The sequence below is a fragment of the Triplophysa rosa genome, linkage group LG5 (genome assembly GCF_024868665.1).
Source record: "Triplophysa rosa linkage group LG5, Trosa_1v2, whole genome shotgun sequence".
NCBI lineage: Eukaryota > Metazoa > Chordata > Actinopteri > Cypriniformes > Nemacheilidae > Triplophysa > Triplophysa rosa.
This window is the reverse complement of record NC_079894.1, coordinates 28052848-28077002: the sequence shown is the minus strand read 5'-3', so window position 1 is coordinate 28077002 and position 24155 is coordinate 28052848. Positions and strand designations below refer to the sequence as shown.

Genomic DNA, 24155 nt, shown 5'->3' with positions numbered 1-24155 from the left:
AAAACGTAAATCATAGATCATATTTTAAAAGATTGGCAAGAAATATGGAACTTAGATAATAAGGGTAGGAACTTCTATAAAATAAAAAAATGTTAAAAATAAACAAAACATTTACAGAAAAAATAGAAAGGATCATGTTATGTTGACAAGGATGAGACTTGGACACACAGGATTGAACTCATCTCTATTTATAGCGGGAGCACATGAGAGTGGTTTGTGTGAGTTTTGTAGGGAGTGGGAAACAGTGGAGCATGTAATATCTGATATGATGAAGAAAGAAAGGAATTAATAACATTTAAGTGGAAAAGGAAAAGTAATTAATGATACAGGATATGTGTTAGGATATGAGATTAATAAAGACAGTGAAGGATATTAATAAGGTACTTTAACAATACAGGGTTAAATGTGAGAATTTAGGTTGGACAATGTAGGGATTTATGGGAACATTCTGGAGGAGCTGAACACGCAGCGCCAGATGGGACCGTGAACCCTAGTAATTCGTGTTGATAGGGTTTTTTTCTCGTTTTATTTATTTCATTTTCTAAATAAAGTATTTGAGGATCAGGACTGCACAATAGCAACGTACAGAAGGTGGCGTTATGCACAAAGGGTGTAATGCGCCAAAAAACCAAGGAAGAAGAAGAACGGCATTTCTACCATCTCTCACCGCAATGGAGCACTGCGGGATCGTTTGAATGCTCCACGACATCGCTACCGGTGGGTGGCGCTTGATCTGAGTAGTCTCAATGTTTCGCGTTTAAAGTGCAGGCGAAGAAGTGTAAACATGGCGCTGTCCTGTATTTCACTCATGCGACTTCGGGCACTGATCACGTTGAGGAGAAAAACTCTGGAAATTAACAAAGACATCGTGTTGAATTGGGCTTTTATTAGTCGCTATAGAACTAAAGCTGGTGCCATTCATAAACATCGGCAATCTTTGCCAGAAACAGTTGACAGAGGTAAGATGCGCGTGATCGGAGAACGCAAACCCAGCGAAAAGAAAAAATGTTTTGCACAATGTGTATGTTACATTTGTGTAACTTACAGGTGGATCTGATCTTCTTCAAGAGTTTCCTCAACCAAAGAACCTTCTGCACGCAACACTGTCGAAATCATTAGGCCTGTCTGACCTCTCGCAGTACATCCAATACAGTTGCACCGATGGGGAAGTCAAGGTTATTAGCCCTTACTTAATAGGCCATGGGTATACTGTAGTATCCTTAACTTTTGATTTAAATGAACCCTATTGTCTTATTTGCTGTAGAAAAAAACATGTCTATTTTCATCATTTATGGTCAGTTTGCGTAAGAGAATTTATATCATGCCAGATTCCGTAGACTGATGAAGTTATGCACGTTTCAGTGATAGCACTTTCTTCGTGGTTTTAAATGCTCTTTCTTTATGCACAACATATTGTAACACAGACTGTGCACTTCTTTTTGTTCAGAGAGCCACAGTCACTCTTCATTGGCCAATGAGAATTGAGACCGAAGGGTTTGGGTCTCGCAAAATTGAGGCAGAGCGTCATGCTGCAGCTGAAGCTTGCTTTAAACTGAAGGTATGAGCTGTACTCTCTGATCTCTTTTGCGTCTTTTGGCCACATCTTGGGCTGGTAGCCACAGCTGTGCAGCATACATGAAAGACAGTGAATGTGAAAATATACAGTAGTAAACTGAGGACCGCACACAAACCACTTTGGCCAATTTTGAGATTGAGCTGTTCTTTAAACACGATTACTCATCGACTTTGGAAACAACACGTTTATTGCATAAGTAAATAATAAATAAAACAACTTTTTAACACTGAATTCAACTGAATAACAAATAAAATCAAGCATAAATGCATCATTTTACAAAATAAAAATAATTCATATAAAAGTAAATAAAAAGACATTACGATATATTAGATCAAAAATGCGGTGCACTGCTACAATCTACTGAAAACTCTTAAACATACATTTTCGTAAACTATACATTTAACATATGTGATTAAACATGCTACAGCCTCGCGGGAAGTTAGTTTGGGCTTTTATGGAGGGGTAAAAATGTACCGCTCTAATGCAAAAAGGTGTGCTGTAGATTTATAACACAAGAAGAAATGAGACAAAAGAGAATGTGTGGCACATAAATCTTTTCACCTTTTCATATTTTTTAAGCCAAAATGTTTTGTGGCTTAAAATTCATTTTTAGTTACGGACCCCTATATTTTGTGGTTGAAAATAACCAGATTCCAGGACCTCTGTGTATCAAATAGGGTTGGGAATCGAAAATCAATTCCAATGTGGAATCGAAAGGCTAGGAATCTGATACTTGATTAAAATTTTAATTCCTCTTATCAATTCCTGTGTGTATATTTTCAGAAAAGTCGCGTGATCTGCTGATATCTCAATAAAATTAAACAATATTTGAATCTATAGTAAGCATAGTTTAACTATGGTATTTGCATTAAAAAGCACAGGAACCACAAATTAACCATAGTTTCATTAGTAACTACAGTTTAACCATGATGTAATTAAACTATGGTAATACAAATTGTAATAAATCAGAAAAAAATGGTTCTAAGTGTATATATACACAAAAGGTGCTCATAAATATATATATATATATATATTTGCAAACAAGTCAATAAGCAGGCTAAATGACCATACAGGTTGATATCTAAATGTTTTACTTCAATTGTGGAATCGAAACTGGGAATCGATAAGAATCAAAAGCGATAAGCAGAATCGGAATTGGAATAAGAATCGATAAAATTCAAACGATTCCCAACGCTAATCATAAAGCATTATTGTTATATTAAATTGTGATAGAAATTTCGGTTTGGTTACACGAGCGACAATAGGGCACTATAAATTTAGTAATCCTGCAAATTTACATGTAATGTGATTTTAGGAGCTGGGAATCCTCGGTCAAGGAAAGCAGCCAATTATAGATGGGATGCCGAGACAGACATCTGTGTGGGAAGATCCTGAAGAGAATGTGACTTCCCGTGACAGCCATGAGTGGTCACCCATCCAGAAGAGAACATCATCGAAGGCCTTAATAGCTCAAAGGTTCCCCGGTTTTATCATTTCAAGTTTATTTGTCATTGCAGTTATGAAGAGTATGAAGTCAAATGAAATTACTCTGGCTCTAGGTTTAGTTTTGAATTTTACGTTTTGCAGATCTATGGTGATTATGCTGTAAAATCAAAGGCAGTTTGTACATTAAGTGCAATTTCATTCATAGAATAATAAATATCAATAAATCTTTAAAGGTCCAGTGAATAAAATTTAGGGGCATCTAGCGGTGAGGTTGCAACCAACGGCTCACTCCACCCATTCTCCTCCCTTTCCAAGCACTACGGCGCTGACACAGGACTAAGATGAGGTCATGTTAAAGTCCCCATGAACCAGAAGTTGAGATCGTTTTTACTTGCATTGTTTTGACGCATTTCCGAGTGAAATGGAATTTGGAATGAGACAAATAGTGGGCGTGGGTTTCGTCTCTCTCTGCAATTTGATTGGATGAATAAAAACAGCCGTTGCATTTTGAAATGGAAATGGCAGCAGACTGACAGTTAAAGGGGTCGGAGCATGTGAGCGGAGCTGAGCGGTGAGAATTTCTGCTCCCCGCTCACGTGGGTGTTAGCTCAGTCACACCAGACCGCTCCGCTCCCCGTTCACTTACAATTTCATCCCGCTCCGGTGAAATCGCTCCACGCTCGCTCAAATTTAAAATTCCTCTGCATGCCTAACACCTGCCGTTTTCAACCGAAGCCTTACCCCTCGTTTACACCGCACGCATCTGCGGCACGTTACGGCTCCGACGCGGCTACCGGAACTGATCGCGGTCATTCTAGTCTATGCTTCAGTGGCGATCGGTGCCTCCTCTTCAGGGGAAGCTGGAATTCAAAATACGTGTTCAGCGCTTCACGTGAACTTATGTGCATCACGCATCGTGTCAAAATACATGACTGCAGAAGACGCGTAGAAAGGGTTTATGATAAAAGAGAAGCGCGCGTTCAGACTTAACTCCGATTACACATGAGACTAAGCGAGTATCTAGCAAACGCGAGCGTCTCTTTTATTAAAAACACTTTCGACGCATCTGCAGCAGGAACGTATTTTGACATGACGCGCCACACACATGACGGGCTAAATACATGTTTTGCCGAACTTCGCATTACTGCTTCCCCTGAAGAGGAGTCACGGATCGCCACTGCTATGCTTGTGTTTACAACAGACATCTCTCCTTCACAACGAACGATTTTTGAAGTGTAGGCTGACAGTTTTGTTAATTGTTGAAGGCACAGGTGAATTCTGGGTGGATTTGTGCATGCCCTAGACTCGTGGTGTGAGCGGTATCGGAGTGGAACCGGAGCGAGACAAAGCGATAGCTCCGGCCTTTGGATAAAAACCTGCTCCGCACTCAGACTATATTTCGCACGCTCCGCTGATTCACATTTCGTGTCTTTTCTCCGCTCATATTCGTTATTTTAAATGTAGACACGCGCCTGTAGGGGGCACATTTTTCTAAGCGCATCGGCGCCGCATCAAGATGAAAAAGTTTCTTACTGCATAATGTCTATAGTGCCATACTGACAATGTTTGTTGTCATGCATGCTGTCGTTCTTGCACCTTATCAGTCAGTTCATAAGGTGTATCCTCACGCTGAGATGTTTTATTTGTCATAGACCAATAGAAGAGGAGCCAAAAATTCGGGAGGCACTTTCCATGTTTCCAAAGCCAAAATCACTTCTGTCCAGTGTCATTCAAGTGGCCACGTCATCCTGCAGGGTCAGAGTAAGTTCACATTTTCCTTTAATGTCTTCCTGGCGATTGTGTTAGTAAGACGTAAGATGGCTGCTCACTGTTTTCTCTTTCCTCCTGTGTAAAGGAGCTGCTTCAGTACAGAACGCTAGGTGGCAAGGTAAAGACGTGCAATTTGACCGTACACTGGCCTGAGGAGATGACTTTCTCAGCCTCTGGCCATCGTAGACTTGAGGCGGAGTCTAAGGCAGCAGCATTGGCCTGTCTGAGATTGAAGGTTGGTTTGAGATTATTTGTTTTTTTCTCAGAAAAAAGTTCAAAGCAGTGCTTTCTGCAGTTGTGCTTTCCCCAAAAATCAAAACTCATCCCTGTCAGCATGTATTCACTCTCATGTATATGTTAGGGATGTAACGATACTTCGTACTACGATATTTCGCAATGCAAAAATGTTACGATGCGCATCGTAGAGAGGTGGGGATATTTTACGATATGATGTTTAATTCTATTCATTGAGCGGTCAAGACGCTACATACTCTGCGCCAGTGCGTCACGTGTGCTTATCTCACATATGCGATAGAGAGAGAAACACACGACACAATCTGTGTCTCTACGTGGTTTACAAGGCATCTTATTTTCCCTCACAATCGCCGTTAAAACACAGCAAACTTGAAGCGTGACTGCTGGTGATTCACCCCGAAACTCATTACAAAGGAGCACAAACATTTATATGCCAATGTTAATTTATCCGCTAACGTCCACTAATGTGAAATGCAACATAAAGTAAACCAAAAGAAACCAGCGCTGTTCCGATCAGAGAAGCGATGAAGTGAGTCGTGCTGTAGATTAAAAGATCCGATGACACGCTAAAAAACAAGTATGTGATCTGCATGATTGAAGAAATGTAATACAGTTTAATTTGTCTTTTTGAAAGATTTTTCTCATTCATTACTGTCTCAAGCAAAGACAGCGCAGCTACAAAGAGACAAGAGCCAATAGCACTTGAGCGTGAGCTCTGTCAGAGCGTTTCATTGGTTGAATGTACTGAATGAACACACCCTTCACTGAACAAACGAGTCAAATGAGTCAAAATGAGACTGAATGAACTGATACATGTCGTTCATGGTCTAATATTCTCTGTGTTACAACAATGCATATCCAGTAGTTACTCAACTTTTCTGACAAATAAAGTTAATGACCTGGGCTGCGTTTCCCGAACCTTCTTAACGCTACGTCGTTCTTAAGTTATACCTTAAGCTGTACCTTATCGTTAATACGTGTTTCCCGAAACCTTCTTAGTTAAGTATACCTTCTGTAAGTCACACTTTCGTCAGGTTGGTCTGGAGGGCTCTTAGCTATGCCTTATCGCCTTTGATGGTTCATACCGCTATGCAAAAAGCTTTTCTACATCGCAGTTTAATTTCACACATAATAATTTAATATAAAATTCTATTTAGTATTAAATTTACATTTTTACTTTAACTTAGTTTTAATTTGACAAATAAAATACTCTGGTTTAATACACACTCAGTGTAGGCTACTGAAGTGTTTTCATGAATAAAATTGTCATACACTGATGGTTGTTAGCGTTTTTAATTACAGCCTATTATCCCAAGGCACATCAGCTGGCAAACCATTTGACAGGAAAGGCGTAGTCTATATAAAGGGAATGAATGTTATGGGGAGTTTGGTCAAACTATGGTTTAGTCCCCTGGCTACCATGTCAGAAGAGAAAATTCTACACAAATTTAGCCTGCCACGGGAGCAAATTCTGCAGCTCTTGCATCTTGTTGGCCCAACTTGAGACAAACTCGACGGATCTACCCCCTCAGCCCCGAAAATCAGCTGCTGCATGGCGGCTCTTCGTTGTTATGCCGTGGGAAGTTTTCTGGAGGTGTTTGGGGATGAATATGGGCTGAGAAAGACCTCAGTGTGGCGGTGCGTTCACTCAGTGACAAACATCCTGCTCCGTCATGTCACCGATTACATACGTATGCCTTTCGCCAGGCACGACGTGATGGAGACACGAGTGATAGGCATTCTGGATGGGACACTTATCCCTATACACAAATGAGTGATTTACACCAATAATGTGAATCAACACAGATCGTGGAGAACATTAACACACGATGGCAAACTATGAGAATATAAATGACCCTTTCAAAAACAAGCAAAGCCAAACAGCCAGTTAATGTAGCTGGTTAACGCAGAAAACGTGTGGCTGTGAGGGTGCGGGATCAGACACTTGCAAAATTACACGCACGCACGCACGCACGCACGCACACACACACACACACACACACACACACTTCTTTCTTTATTTATACTATTTCAGTGAGCCCTGATAAATGCAATTTCTACTCTACTATTTCTAAAGCGTTTCTTTATAATAAACATTGTTTTCTGATGACTTTACCCACTCTATAACGCAAGGTAGAGCGATTAATTGATTCTCGACGCATCGATATAAACCTATTCAGCACCTCGCGCCATGGACAGCACCTGCTAACGTGGCACTTAAGAAGGTTTACCTTAAGTAACTCAAAATGTAAAGTTCGGGGAACACGCCCAGAAAAGGTATAACTTGAGTTAAGGTGTACCTTTAGAGTCTTCGCACGACCATTTTAACAATGTCCTTTAGTACATTTTTGGACCTTGACTGATGGAATTACCATGATGTCTATGAAAAGGCCTGTCATCAAAAATATCTTTATTTGTGTTCCGAAGCCGCTAGGAGGTTTTAAAACGTGTAGAATGTCATGTGGGTGAGTTAATAATATAATAATAGAGTAAATTCTACCCTATTTTTATGGTACATTTTGAGGTGGAACTTCATCCCCCTTGGCATTCACTCCCTTTTACCCAAATGCGGTGTATTCAGTTTATTATAGTATTATAAGTATTGCACACCGTTCTACCAACTGAGCTGTACGGAAACAACCTGACGGCTGATTAAAACCTGAAAAGACCCACATCATTAAGCATCAGTGCTTACAGTATATACTTCCACAGGAACTGCATCTCCTGGATGAGCGGAACAGTCCTCTCACTCATGCCAGGTACCATCAGAAGGAGGTACGTGAAGCTGGCGAGAGAGAGAGACGACCGTGCTATGTGGACATACCTGAGGATCTGGAACAGAGGATTCAAAAATACCTTGCACAGGTTAAAGCGAGCAGTTTGCCATGTTGAGGTTTTAATTTGGTACTTTATTGACCTTGTGTGTGTTTTATCGTTCGTTCAGTACCCAGCAGAGGCTGAAGTTCAGAGATTGTGGGACGAGGAGGAGGAGTTTGCAGTTCAGCGCGAGTTTTCCTCCATCAGTACGGATGATGAAGATGATGATGACCTCATCACAGATGCTATCACCAATAAACCGTACCGGGCCCTGCGACCCGAGGAAGCAGAGGATCTGAGCGACCGCCTCCTCAGTCTGTGGATGAGGGCGGGGCCTGGTCAGGGGACGGAGCTGCCAGTGGACTCGTACAAAGAAAGCGTGCTGGCAGCAGTGGAATCTTCACAAGTCGTTGTGATTGCAGGAGAGACGGGCTGTGGTAAGACCACACGTATCCCCCGTTTTTTGTTAGAGGGGCAGGTCAGGAGGGGAGAGGGGGCGAAAAGCAACGTCCTGGTCACACAGCCCCGCCGGATAAGTGCTGTGTCTGTCGCACACCGCGTAGCACAGGAGATGGGCCCTGCGCTTCGCCACTGCGTGGGATACCAGGTAAGAACGTGTGGACACCGGTGACCCACCGCAGGAAAGCTACGTGAATATCACTGCATTGAACCTAGAACGTTCCTTTGCGCTATAGTTGAAGTGTGTCATGTCCATCTGTCACACAGGTGCGTCTTGAATCACGTCCACCAGAGTGCAGCGGTGGAGCTCTGCTCTTCCTCACTGTTGGGGTCCTCCTCCGTAAACTGCAGTCAAACCCTACTCTCCGGGGCATCAGTCATGTAGTCGTTGATGAGGTTCACGAGAGAGACGTTAACACGGATCTGCTTCTGGCCTTGATGCGTTCAGCCTTGAAAGAGAATCAGGACCTTCGAGTGGTTCTCATGAGCGCGACTGGCGACACACAGCGACTGTCGCGGTATTTCGGTGGATGCCCTGTGGTACGTGTGCCTGGGTTCATGCATCCGGTGCAGGAGAGGTACCTGGAGGAGGTGATGGCAGAGATGGGTCAACGGTTACCAGCGATGAGCCGAGAAAAGAGAACTGGACAGGTCAGTTGAGGGAAGGGGCAGTTGTAATTGTCTGTGTGGTGGAAATACAAACCAGCATGTAAAGGCTTCTTTTCGTCTTTTGTCTCAAGGAAGAAAACGACGCTTCTCCTGATCTCGATCTGGTAACTGATGTGATAAACCATATTCACACCTGTGGAGAGCCAGGTAAAGAAAGCATGATTTTCCCCACTCAGGGCCACTATAGATAATGGGTGAAGTGTTCCCCCAAAACTCGGTATAGTGGCCCACCAATAAGCGTCCTGGGATATGAAACTCAAGCACGCAAAGGCACAAAAGTTTACCCAAAAATGAAAACTCTTATCATTTGCTCGCCCGCATGCCTTATGACTTCCTTTCCTTAGCTGAACAGTACCAAAGATTTTTATAACTTACACTATTACTTAATGTTTATTTATGTTAATTTTGGGCTGAACTATTCCTGCAAGCTCTGACATCATAGCGGTAACAGCATTGTCTTATGACCATATGCCGCGAGGGCTTTATGAAAAATCGACAAATATCTGCTAATATAATCATCTAAAATTAATATTAGACATTTAGATTATTTTGATTTAGTCCATAATGACGGCTTCATCTTTTTCGGTTTATTAACACGCTTTGATACTTTAGAACACATTTTTAATTTCAAGCACCTTAAAAAAATGGCCTTGGAGGATGGAAGAGTTTTGCTTCCTAAAGCTGAGGGGTTCGCTTCAGTCTCACTTATGCGTCACATGTAAATAGTTTGAAGGAGCTCTCCAACTAACATTTTGTTGAATATAATTTTTAAATAAATGACTGTAATCAGTACTTGAAAAATCAAGATTCTATTTGGTATGTTTTTCCACAACAAGTTTTTTCATAGGTTTAACATTTCTGTTAATATGACATAATATCAAAAATCCCTGTTAAACTTTCACATTTTTACCAATATTAACACAATATAACCCCCCATAATTTCTTCGTTTGGAGCAATCAAAATATTTTATACAAAAATAGAACTCTGTATGTTGATCAGTAGTTCAATAATGGTTTGCTTTAAAGGTCCAGTGTGCAATTTTTGGGAAGATCTATTGATAGAAATGCAATATAATATACATAGCTGTGTCTTCAGAGGTGTATAAAGAGCGTACACAGGGAAGCGTTATGTTTTATTACCTCAGAATGAGCTATTTCTATCTACATACACCACGGGTCCCCTTGCATGTAATTCGCCATGTTCTGTCAGCCATTGTAGTGATTTGAATGGGAGGGGGATTAGATTTCACTAACTGGACCTTTAAGTAGATAGGTATTCAACAAGAAACATTTATTAATGACCAGTTACCCCTATTAACTGATTTTATAAAAGAATTAGCTGAGGTTATGGGAACGATAACATCATAACATTCCACACTCCATCTATAACTGTTCTTTTTCCTACACCAAAATAAACCCTTAGAAGTTTTATTTCTGAAAAAAAGGCAAAAAAAAACATAAAAAGTATTCTCTTACTGGAATACATTTTTTGAAAGCGTAAACCTGGAAAAAGACTTGGTCCTCGCAGCAAAAATATTTTCTAACAAATACAGGAGTGTCATTCAAACTGATTAACAAGTTTTACTCTGTCAAGTATTTTACGAAGAAATATAAAACTGATATTGGAACATATTACTGATATGTTCTGTACAATAATTATTCTGTACACATATCTCTGTAGTTTTGTATTGGTGTTCAGTAAATGAAGGGAAAAAGACCAAATGCTACGATGCAAGAACCAATTTGATTACAGTATCTCACAGAAGTGAGTACACCCCTCACATTTTTGTAAATATTTTACCATATCTGTTCATGTGACAACACTGAAGAAACGACACTTTGCTACAATGTAAAGTAGTGAGTGTACAGCTTGTATAACAGTGTAAATTTGCTGTCCCCTCAAAATAACTCAATAACACACAGCCATTAATGTCTAAACCGCTGGCAACAAAAGTGAGTACACCCCTAAGTGAAAAGGTCCAAATTGGGCCCAATTAGCCATTTTTCCTCCCCGGTGTCATGTGATTCTTTAGTGTTACAAGGTCTCAGGTGTGAATGGGGAGCAGGTGTGTTAAATTTGGTGTTATCCTCTCACTCTCTCATACTGGTCACTGGAAGTTCAACATGGCACCTCATGGCAGAGAACTCTCTGAGGATCTGAAAAAAGAATTGTTGCTCTACATAAAGATGGCCTAGGACAGGGCTATTCAATTAGTTTGTCATGGGGGCCAGTTCATGAAAAGCATCCCAAATGAGGGGCCGGAGAGATATGGCTTACAATATGAGGGATGACACAACAACAATAAGAAATCCGTTTGGTTTTTTCCCAAATCCCTTTTTTTGTTTTAATTTTTCTGCATTCTGCATTTTCCGTCCTTCACTTTACAATAGTAATATATTTGCCCGTAGGGTCCGTTCCCGACTGAACTAAATTTATTCTAGAGATTCTTTTTCACACTATGCTACTTGAAGGGCAGGAACAAATTACATTGAGGGCCGGGTTCGGCCCGCCAATTGAATAGCCCAGGCCTAGGCTATAAGAAGATTGCCAAGACCATGAAACTAAGCTGCAGCACGGTGGCCAAGACCATACAGCGGTTTAACAGAACAGGATCCACTCAGAACAGGCCTCGCCATGGTAGACCGAAGAAGTTGAGTGCACATGCTCAGCGTCATATCCAGAGGTTGTCTTTGGGAAATAGACGTATGAGTGCTGCCAGCATTGCTGCAGAGGTTGAAGGGGTGGGGGGTCAGCCTGTCAGGGCTCAGACCATACGTCGCACACTGCATCAAGTGGGCGGCATGGCTGTCGTCCCAGAAGGAAGCCTCTTCTAAAGATGATGCACAAGAAAGCCCGCAAACAGTTTGCTGAAGACAAGCAGACTAAGGACATGGATTACTGGAACCATGTCCTGTGGTCTAATGAGACCAAGATAAACTTATTTGGTTCAGATGGTGTCAAGCGTGTGCGGTGGAAACCAGGGTTGGAGTACAAAGACAAGTGTGTCTTGCCTACAGTCAAGCATGGTGGTGGGAGTGTCATGGTCTGGGGCTGTATGAGTGCTGCCAGCACTGGGGAGCTACAGTTCATTGAGGGAACCATGAATGCCAACATGGACTGTGACATACTGGAGCAGAGCATGATCCCCTCCCTTCAGAGACTGGGCCGCAGGGCAGTATTCCAACATGATAACGACCCCAAACACACCTCCAAGACGACCACTGCCTTGCTAAAGAAGCTGAGGGTAAAGGTGAAGATCTAAACACTATTGAGCATCTGTGGGGCATTCACAATGGAAGATGGAGGAGCTCAAGGTCTCTAACATCCACCAGCTCCGTGATGTCATCATGGAAGAGGATTCCAGTGGCAACCTGTGAAGCTCTGGTGAACTCCATGCCCAAGAGGATTAAGGCAGTGCTGGAAAATAATGGTGACACACAAAATATTGACACTTTGGGCCCAATTTGGACATTTTCACTCAGGGGTGTACTCACTTTTGTTGCCAGCGGTTTAGACATTAATGGCTGTGTGTTATTGAGTTATTTTGAGGGGACAGCAAATTTACACTGTTATACAAGCTGTACACTCACTACTTTACATTGTAGAAAAGTGTCATTTCTTCAGTGTTGTCACATGAAAATATATTATAAAATATTTACAAAATTGTGAGTGGTGTACTCACTTCTGTGAGATACAGTATGTTGCAAAATATTCTCTTGAGCGCTGTGTACATGATTGAAATGTTTATGCATTTAAGGTTTGCTCCTGCCTAGTAGTGCCTACTGACTCGCTCTTGATCCACTCCAGGTGCTGTGTTGTGTTTCCTACCGGGATGGCAAGAGATTAAAGCTGTACATCAGAAATTGGAAGAAAAAGCAGATTACAGATCAGGCTCGCTGATGATTTTGCCTCGTAAGTACACCAGCTTTATTTAGTTTTATTTTATTGGTAGAGTTAAAAAAATGTCTTGGGGACCCAAATTATGCCAAGCAAATTAGCTGTTGACCAGTATTGGTTTATGTTGGCCGATGCTGATATCTAGAGAGCAGAGTGGTCGATATAAGGCCTATATGATTGCATGTACGCTGAGGTCCTATAAACCTGAAAATAAATTTTTAGGCAGAGACGCATTGTCACAATTTGTACAAAAGGTCAGATTTTCTCAGCTTTCTTAAATCATGCTGGACAGCATGGTACATTATCCCGCTTATACGTGACTTGCCATATCGGTACATTATTTGAGACAAAAAAATCAATTTTAAAAATGTTATCTCATTTGTAACAAATGATAGGAAAAAATATTTCCTAGCGGCTTTAAAGGCAAGACAAACAAATTTAACAAAATGAACATGCAATTTATTTGAATCTTTTTTAAAAATGATCTCAAATCGATCTTTCATTTATTTGCAATATCAAATCAGGATGGCTCGCAGTAACCGAGAGAACAGTGTGTTATTCGCTTAAGCGGTGGTTATAAGTGAAAAACATAACTCAGAATCAAGTATTCCAGAGCAGTAGTTCTTTTTCATTGTAAGGCCCCCTTTGTGTAGAGTGCATTGATTTGGGGCCCCCAAATAAAGACTTATAATCGTAAACTTATAATATTAATTTAACCAAAAACAGTTATACAATGCTGGAATGGTCTTATTTTTCTGATGTTTCATTGCATGCAATATATGATAAATTTCTATATTTCATAAAATGCCACAAAATTCTTGCCCCCCCCAGGATCCATCTTTGGGGCCCCCAGTTTAAGAACCACTGCTCTAGAGAGCCGTGTACAGTATAATTTTATTTAGTGATGACGGGTGAGATGCACAGTAAAATTGTGAATCATAAATAATGATCTATTAAATTAAATATTGTGCAAAAATGTCAAGTAATCAATTCACAGCAGTATGGGAACACAGGAGCCAGCGCTTCTGTTAATAGAGGTAGATGGCCACTGTTGACTACCGATGACGTAGAAATAGCCAAATGTCAGAGAGTGGTTCGGCTACAAGAATTTATCCTGTCTACATGTCAGTCACTTTGAGCGCTCATTTGACCTGTTCTGTTCCAGTGCACTCCAGCATGGCTGTCGCAGACCAGCAAGCCGTGTTCCATCGACCTCCATACGGCCAGCGCAAAATTGTCCTGGCAACCAACATCGCTGAGACTTCTGTCACTATCGATGATATAGTGCATGTGGTGGATGTGGGCTCACAGAAAGAACAGAACTATGACCCCAAAACCAAGGTCCCTCATTCAAATGTGATGTTACTTATCCTTGGGAAGTACAAACAAATATGTTAGTGAGGAAATGACCAAGGTGATTATTGTGACGTATTCTCAGGTCTCCGGTTTGAACACGGTCTGGATCTCGCGCGCGAATGTTACGCAGCGAAGAGGAAGGGCAGGGAGGTGCCAACCTGGAAATGCCTACCACCTCTTCCCACGAAAACACCTGGACACCTTGACCATGTTCCCCATCCCCGAAATCCTACGCACCCCTCTGGAGAGCGTTGTGATTCAGGCCAAAATTCACTGTCCAGAAATCAAAGTGAATACATTTACAAAGCTTGTCAGCGTGATTACTTTTATTCAGACTTGAAACATGATGGAAAAAAATAAACGTTTCAAACGTTTTTGGCAGTACAAGTAACACAACAGACAGGATGAGTTTACTTATGACATTGTTATAACTTGTTACTAATTCTTTGTTTCTCAATGATACTCCTTACACAGGCTGTGGACTTCCTGTCACAGGTCCTTGACTGTCCGGACCAACAGGCAGTGAAAGTTGCTATAAAGACCTTGATGGATTTTGGTATGATTTTGTCATTTGTATTTTTTTTGTAAATGTAAAATGGAATACTTGTAAATTGATTGATCAATTGATTGATGATTAGGATTCTTACATTTATCGTTAGCAAACAGCAATTCATTCTTTACCTTTTATGGGTATATGTGTGTGTTGTAAGATCTCAATAAGTTTTTTTTATCGGATCAGTGTTCTCAAACTTCTCTTGTGTTCTTCAATTAGGTATACTGGATAGTTTGGAAAACCTGACTCCGCTGGGAGAGCGGGTGGCCTGCATGTCATGTGACCCGCAATTGGGAAAAGTTTTGGTTCTCTCAGCTCTGTTCTCTTGTGTTCTCCCCATGTTGACTGTGGCAGCCTGCCTGACTCGAGATCCCTTCTATAACAGCATGCAGAACCGGGCCCTCGTCTCCAGGGTCAGAGAGACAATTTCGTGTTCACAGCAAAATTCATACCTTCTAACTTTTTGAACCCAACTCATTATTTTTGTCTGTGTTTTTTTTTTAAATGTCCATCTCTGCAGGCCAAGAAAGAGTTAAGTGGTTCCAGCTGCAGTGATTATCTGGTCTTCAGTCGTGTTGTTCAAAGCTGGAAAGACCAGCAAAACAGAGAAGGCAAACAGGAGTATTTAGACAAATATACACTGTCTGGAGCCAGTCTGCGATTTATACAGGGTAAGACACCCGGATAATAAATAGGGCCTGCACAATTGTCACCCGTCTGGAACGCTGTCCACATGACTACAGGCTACGGAAGCTCAACATAGTTCTAATGAATCACATTTACCTGTCATCCATTAACATATGTTAAGATACTCATGTAGTTTGATGTTCTCTTTTTTCTTACCACGGTTCTGTCTATGGTGAAAATAGAGACTTGGCCTGAATTTCCTAGTGTCTGTGTGTCTTGAACAGGCCTGATGCATCAGTTCAGTGAGAATCTGGCTGAAGCTGGACTGGTGGATCATACTGCTGAATGCATGCGTCTGTCTTCGCGTCTCAACCAGCACAGTCACCAGGAACAACTCCTTAAAGCAGTGCTCTTCGCAGGCTTTTATCCTCATCTCATACAGGTGCCACACACATGCCATAGCAAGTCACAGTATAACGCACACTATATCTGTGACCTTTTGAGTGTGTATTAGATGACAGAGAAGAAAACAGACACGCACTACGTGTCAATAAAGCCAGTTAGTTCAATGTAACATGGATAAAACGGGTTACACTTCATTTCAGGGAGACGTAGCCTAGCACTAGTGATATAGGGTTAGGTTCGGTGAAGTTTTTTAAAGGTGTTTGTTTGTAATATTAAATACTTTGATATCATTTTTATCGGAACAATACATGTTGGGTAAAACGTGAATCTGAACTTGTTTTCTTTGCTGTATTTGAGGGGTAGGCTGAACTAAAGCACGTGCGCACTCATTGCCAACAAAACACAGACATCAGTTTCACTCACCGCATGCGGTTCATGTCCGACATCTTGTAGCGCTGGGACGGCTCCATATATCAGTTTCAAACCATCTCCAAATCCAGCGTTATATCCAGCGTTTATATAATAACATTCATCACCCAAATGCAGTGAACAAACAGACACCTGAACTTCTCTCTCTCTCTCTCCTGCACACAAGTGAAAGTGACGTCTGCGCATGCTCCTTCTCCTGCTCTCCTTGCTGCCGCGTGCTTTTCCGGGAGAACTGTCCAATAAGGGACTAAGAAAAATTGTTACGAAACAGTTTTATATGTTCGAAAAAAACTTTCCGAAACCAGTAGGATCGCTGGGAGAGTGTATCGAGCACAGAAATACTACGTCATACGCCCAACTGGTTTTTTGACAAGTTGACCATGTTAAGCATGAGAAGACAGCACGTTTAACATTGTAAAGAAGTCAGAATGCATGACACATCGTTGCAGCACCCGTTGTAATAATGTGTTGACATGTTTAAAAGGTTATGCTACATTTAATGCTTTCTACTCTCTTAAAACTGTTGTTAAAAACAACACATTATGTGTTAGGTTAAGGACAACACATTAATGTTGTTAATTAATTAATGTTTATACATTTTGTGTTACTTTTAACACTAACAAAGTTCAAAGTAAGGAAGGAAGGAGACAGGATCGGCGTGGGTGGGAATAAAATGTACAAAAGCGCCACTGCACATTCACTCAATAACTCCAAAAGAAAGTTCGGTATCAGATTCCACACTTCCCGGTAGCGCGTCCTTGTCGAGTTCCCAGCCGGTCTCTCTCTCCCTGTTTGTGGCCTTGAGCTGGCTTTTAACCATCTCTTCAGCCATCACTGGAGCGAGACACAGGTGTTCATTATGCACACCGCTCGTCTCCTGCCTCTCTCTCTCTCTCTCTCTTGCCGCAGACCTCGCTGAACCACGCCCCCCTCACCACAAACACAACTTGTTTTGTCCCTTTAATTTATTTCACATGAAATCAACACGTAATGTGTTAAATAGCATGACACGAACAGTGTGTTAATATTAACACATCCTTTTTTAAAAGTGCATGCTTTTCTTACATATTTTTGGATGCATATTTTTTCTTGTTCAAGTTAAGCATAAAATATTTTGTTTAGAGCAGATTTGGACTTGATTTCACAGAAAGTGAGACAGGTAAAATGGTTTTGACCTAATTACAACAATAAACGTTAGCATGTTATTAAAGACCCCATCAGTTCAACAGTTGACTATTTGACCTTGAACACTTAACATTTAAAAAATAAGTTCTTAAAATGTCTTAAATTTTTACAAAGGAAAAAAGATAAAAATAGGGATCAAAGAAAGCTGGCTTTAAAGTGCCGATGAACTCACAAATAGAACCACGTTAGAGTTCGACTAGATTGAAACGTTTCATTCTAAAAAAAGTCCTAAAAAACAACACACACCCTAAATAAGCTGTCACAGAATAAGAATATGTGAATAACTCAATTTTGACGAAAATGTTGAATAGAACCTTATAATTCTAAGGTGACAATATTTTGAAAAATGCAAGCTTTTTTCTGTTACGGGTTCTTTATCAGATCGTCATGATGAAATCATTTGTATGTAAACTTCACCAGGTGAAAAGAGGCACAGTGACCAAAGGGGGAAGATTTCGTCCAGAAAATCTTTCCTTTCGCACACAAAGTGGCCCTGTGCTACTACACCGCTCCTCTGTCAACAGGTCAGAAAGTGGAAACGTTCATATATCTATAGTAATAGTAACAATTTATGTAATAAAACGTGTCGTGAATATGAAACAGGAACACTGTCATGTTTGTTTACTTTATTTATGAAGCACATTTATAATACGAATGTATCCAAAAGTGCTGTACATAGAACAATGAAATAAACAGATGTGTTTAAAGAGCCAACTTAAAAATGATCTAAAACACGATCTGAAGATATTTATACATAAACATCATCTTTCGATGTTCATCATGAATACATTTTATTCTACTTTCAGTTTGTTACATGACAACAGTACAAATGTGCTGTTTATATCTCTGTGTAATGGAACGGACTCATCTGTTGTGTCTCCTCTTACGCAGGGGAGAGAAGCAGCTCTCGAGTCGCTGGCTTACGTTCTTCTCAGCCGTGAAGTCCAACGATCAGGTCTTCATTAGAGACTCTTCTGTGGTTCACCCACTAGCTTTGCTGCTTCTCACAGACTGTGACCTCAGTGAGAAAGGTAATGCAATACCACACAGAACTTGAAATGAAAAGCTGGTTTCTAAATGCACATGTACAGCCGTGGCCAAAAGTTTTGAGAACGACACAATTATGAATTTTCACTAAGTCTGCTGCTTCAGTGATTTTTATATGTTTTTGTCAGATGTTACTATGGTATACTGAAGTATAATTACAAGCATTTCGTAAGTGTCAAAGGCTTTTATTGACATTTACATTAAGTTTACGCAAAGACTCGATATTTGCAGTGTTGACCCTTCTTTTTCAAGACCTCTGCAATTGGCCCGGGCGTGCTGTCAATCAACTTCTGGGCCACATCCTCACTGATGGCAGCCCATTCTTGCGTAATCGATGCTTGGAGTTGGCCAGAATTTGTAGGATTTTGTTTTGCTTGAGGATTGAGCACAAGTTCTCAATGGGATTAAGGTCTGGGGAGTTTCCTCTCCGTGGACCCAAAATGTTGATGTTTTGGTTCCCGAGCCACTTAGTTATTACTTTTGCCTTATGGCAAAGTGCTCCATCATGCTGGAACAGGCATTGTTCATCACCAAACTGTTCTTGGATGGTTGGGAGAAGTTGCTCTCTGAGGATGTTTTTGTACCATTCTTCGTTCATGGCTGTGTTCTTCGGCAGAATTGTGAGCGAGCCCACTCCCTTGGCTGAGAAGCAACCCCACACATGACCGGTCTCAGGATGCTTCACTGTTGGCATGACACAGGACTGATTGTAGCGCTCACCTTTTCTTCTCCGGACAATCTTTTTTCCGGATGCCCCAAACAATCGCAAAGGGGATTCATCAGAGAAAATGACTTTACCCCAGTCCTCAGCAGTCCAATCCCTGTACCTTTTGCAGAATATCAGTCTGTCCCTGATGCTTTTCCTAGAGAGAAGTGGCTTCTTTGCTGCCCTTCTTGACACCAGGCCATCCTCAAAGAGTCTTGTCCTCACTGTGCGTGCAGATGCACTCACACCTGCCTGCTCGCTGGACTTTCTTGGGCGCCCTGAAGCCTTCTTCAAAACAATTGAACCTCTCTTCTTGAACTTCTGATGATCCAATAAATGGTTGATGTAGGTGCAATCTTACTAGCAGCAATAGCCTCGCCTGTGAATCCCTTTCGGTGCAAAGCAATGATGACTGCACGTGTTTCCTTGCGGTTAACAGAGGAAGAAGAATGATCTCCAGCACCAACCTCCATTTAAAGCTTCAGTCTGTTATTCTAACTCAATCAGCATCACAGAGTGATCTCCAGCCTTGTCCTCGTCAACACCCTCACCTGTGTTAACCAGAGAATCACTAACATGATGTCAGCTGGTCTTTTGTGGCAGGGTTGAAATGGAATGTACATGGTTTTTTTGGACTAAGTTCATTTTCATGGCAAAGAGGGACTTCACAATAAAATTCAATTCATCTGATCACTCTTCATAACATTCTGCAGTATATGCAGTTCACCATCATAAAAACTGAGGCAGCAGACTTTGTGAAAATTAATATTTGTGTCATTCTCAAAACGTTTGGCCACGGCTGTACTCTAAAAAGCGTTATAGACAAAATGACATCTTGCACTTATAAATCTATTTGTTTACTGTCAGTTGTGGGAGATCACGTAGAGGTGGCATTATCGGGTCACGCACTCATTCGCTGGCAGCTTTCTCCTCACACTTGGGAGTTGCTGTGGGATCTACGCACTTCCCTACAGGCCATGATCCAGCGGAATCTTCGACCCTCTGAACTTAAATCAAACTCAACAGAAAACAACTGGAAAGACAGTCAGCTTCTATCTCTATTAGTGGATCTTCTAAATAACACAGATCTAGATGCTACAATAGATGATGATGTGAGTGACGCTGCTGGACCATTTCTACAGTGAGAACTGTGTCGGCATGTGCAGAAACACAAACATGAAACCTGAAAATCATTTAGGTCAGGCTTGAGTTTTTTATTCTAAACCTGACCAAAGCGCATGTTGACATGTGACATGCTGTACATTTATTGAAACATACATTTTCACATTGTAGTCATACTATTATGCATAAGAGGAGTGTGTGAGTGAGCATATGGGGTGTAAATGTACAGTTTTTAAATATAAAATGGTATAATAAGTTAAAATTATATATTAAATGATGTAATTAAACTACTCTAAAGACCAACTTAACTTAAAGAAAAAGTTCACCCAATAAGAAAAAGTCTGTCATCATTTGCTCACCCTCTTGTCATATCAAAACTGTATGACTTACTTTCTTCTGCAGAACACAAAAGATATTTTGAAGAAACAAAACCAATGCGAGTAAATAGGTGCTGTACACAATTTTTCTAAATATTTTCTTTCATACAGCTTTGACATGACAAGAGGGTGAGCAAATGATGACAGAATTTTCATTTTTGAGTATACTTTCACTTCAAGACCAGAATTGTTCCTGAGTGTGTATTACAGAGGCTATAAAGTGTTCAGTGCACGTAAGTGATCTGTGAGGTCTGCGGTTTCATTTGTTACCATTCAAACTGAAATAAAACGCTGAACCAAGAAATGTTTTGTACTTGTGCAAAAGTCTTATACATACAGAAGCAGACGCGCTGGTTTAAACTTGCTTTGCTGTGAAAGTAAAAAATATGTGTCATAGGTGTACAACTGCTAAATGTTTGTGTTAAACGCAAGGGACTGACGTTTGTGGTCTTCTGGCTGAAAGAAAAGTTCTTGCCTTGTTTAGGACAGCGTACAAACATCAGCTCCTTATCAAAACCTCACTTGAATGTTACATGTTAAGGCTAATATGATCAGACTGTTACCCAAATCCGATTTTTCGGTGCATATCCGACTGTAATCTAATTTAAATGACTGATTGTCCAAACTGTGTATAGCAACTGTCCAGATCTAATTTTTGTGTCCCGAGGTGCTCTGTTTTTTGCAATATCTGATTTAATTTCTATGTGGTGCGAGTATGTAAGCCAAAAATTAGCAAAAATCACATTTCATGTCATTTTTATTGCTGTTCACACTTGCTAAATAGAATCAGATATGCACAAAATTCAGATTTGTACTGACAGTCTGACCATAGACCGCCAGCGACACAGCGAGGCGATATCATTCATTTCAACGGAGAACCGTTGAGAACCTAAATGTGAACACAAATAATTTAGGAATTTTATATTTAAAGCAAAATAACATACATAACAACCACAGTAAAATGTTGAATAATTTCCACAAAATAATTTTTAATTGTTTTGAGTAAAAAACAAACTATATTTACAAAACACATCAACTGCAAGTAACAGTAAATAACGATCAACGAACGTTCTTCTCCTTCTTTCCTTTTAATGGCGGGTCGCAACCAACATGTTTAGGCGTATATCGCCACCTACGGTACCGGGGTGTGTAACATCAGGGTTTTCAGTACTTCGGTGGATTATATAAAAAATTGGATTTTCTAAACCTGTATTTTAAAGAAATTCATGCAACATCAGCTAACATTGGCGAGACATCAATATTGATCGTCAAAAATATATAAATCCATCGTGTTTATTCAGTCTAATTTCACGGAAGCCATATGCGTTGTGCTTGCGTTGCACGTTGACAGCGTCTGTTCAGTCTGCAAGTAGTGTAGGGATGCTGAGATAAATTACCCGAGTTAAAGTTCGAACTTCGGAGAGCTCAGCGACGCCATTTTGCCCCTTCTTTATTATTGAGTGGAGGTGACGTATTTCCTGTTCGAGAGTGGAGCTCCACTCGCCCCATCGGCAGCATAGAGCCCTCTCGACGAAAGTGACCGTTGCTCAACTTCATGCAAACGATGAGCGACTTTCGGGAGCAAAGTGCAAACACAAGGCCAATTAAATCTAAAATAACGGCGTCTGTACTGTTTGTGAGATGCCCACATGGCAGTAATGAATCGAGTGTCTGTATAAAACATACCATGAACAATGTTGATCTTTTAGATTTTTTTTTTTAGGTTCAATTATAAGTCATTGCAGACTATGCATAATAATACAACATGATATAACTACAATACTAAGATAATTTAGAGCAGCATTACAAAAAATCGAAAATTTTAAGAACCAAAAAAATACAAGGAAAATAGAAATAAGTAAAAAAACAAAAACAAATACACTGTAGGGCAAATAATTCCAATAATTTCTGTGCTTTATGACTTTTCATAATATTTAAAGCCTCCATATTTAAAGATGGATCTTTTTTAAATACATTTGTGAATAAAGAATTTTAATAGGAATAATTAACAATTTAGGACAACATCTCCATTTTTGTCCTCCAAAATTTACCATGTCCCATGTAAAAGATGGACATATGTAATTTTTTGTTTTATCCAACTAAATATCTCATTCAGAAATAAACAAACCAAAGTACATTTGAAAAATAAATGTTCATCCGTTTCACAGACGACTCTGGCTCGTACATATGGAGGACTAAACCTGCAAAAATTATAAATAAATGAATGTATAAATAAATAAATATATAAATGTAATAATATGAAAATAAATACAGGAATGAATGGTTTGATAAAACAAAATAATTCGTTTTAGCTATTATTGATCTTAGCTTTAACTTTTCTTTTCATTTTTTAAATTGATTTATTATTTTTTGTGTCCATTTTTAATTATTTTTAATTATTATTATTTTTTATTTTTAGATTATTTTATTTATCCTTTCCTTTTATTTTTACATTTATTTATTTATACGTTTATTTATTTTTATATTTATTTATTATCGCATGTATTTATTTCCACTTTTATTTATTTATTCTTGTATTTATTCTTACTTTTCTGTGTCTTGTATGATAATTAGATGGGTTGGTCTTGCCTACTATTGGTTCAGCGTAGATTGAAGCGTTCGATCGATTACTCTTGACTTGTTTTGGACTAACGTCACGTCACTCACTGATCGTTTGCTTCGTGTATAACGTTAAGTAACTATGTCGGGCGCACAATTAGCTAGAGAGTTACAGCATTTAGCCAATGAAGTCGATAACCATGCATCAAATGACTGTGTGTCATTCAGATTAGATGCATTTATTGAGGATTTATTACAGATTGACGGCGAGATAAATGACAAAGTTCTCCCTCGGTTGTTAGCCTCTTTGCAGCACATTCAAAGTCTGTGCGAGTCAGAGGGTGCTATGCTATGGTGGGTTACAGTTCAACTGGTGAAAATCATAAAGCACAAAATGTAATAAGGTTTAACTACACAGATGATCTTGTAAACCGAAGTCGCAAGCTAACGCTTTGTCAAAGTGATAGTTATAAGCAGCCTTTCGGTTAGAAAAAGCGTAAAGATTTAATGTAACATAATGTAAATGAATTGAGACATAGTGAACTTAAGTCACAAGTTAACACGGTAGTAATGAGCATCGTTCTTTCACTACAGGGGCCATCAAATGGAAACCATTCCTTCTAAAAAGACGTGGTTACTAAACGGTACTCGTAAACTACATTCCATAAGAGATAAATAACACAGAGGTCACAAGTTAAAACGGGCATATTCCCTTGATTCATCCAGCTGCATATTGTTGTGTGACATCTTGATATTATTGCAAAGATCCGCAGCAGCTAGCATTGCGAAATAGCTTAGTGTGATTGTTACCGTAGTGACACGCTGCCTCGCTTTATTGTATGGGTACGAATCCCGTGTCAAATCGCTTTATTTATTTTTTCACCTCGCTTCAGCCGTTA

At 40.1% G+C, this 24155-nt stretch overlaps 1 protein-coding gene across 1 annotated transcript; it reads left to right on the top strand.

Moving 5' to 3' along the window:
• The first annotated feature begins 773 nt into the window (after positions 1-773).
• On the top strand, positions 774-21031 carry dhx30 (DEAH (Asp-Glu-Ala-His) box helicase 30). The gene is made up of 20 exons (XM_057333919.1): positions 774-959; positions 1048-1175; positions 1448-1558; positions 2892-3052; positions 4675-4783; positions 4878-5027; positions 7760-7912; positions 7992-8471; positions 8591-8974; positions 9064-9139; positions 12801-12905; positions 14056-14231; positions 14329-14535; positions 14721-14802; positions 15019-15212; positions 15320-15470; positions 15711-15868; positions 17866-17969; positions 18337-18476; positions 20066-21031. Exons 1-20 carry the CDS (start codon positions 785-787, stop codon positions 20341-20343), a joined length of 3522 nt encoding a protein of 1173 aa, XP_057189902.1. The 5' UTR covers positions 774-784; the 3' UTR covers positions 20344-21031.
• Positions 21032-24155: the final 3124 nt, after the last annotated feature.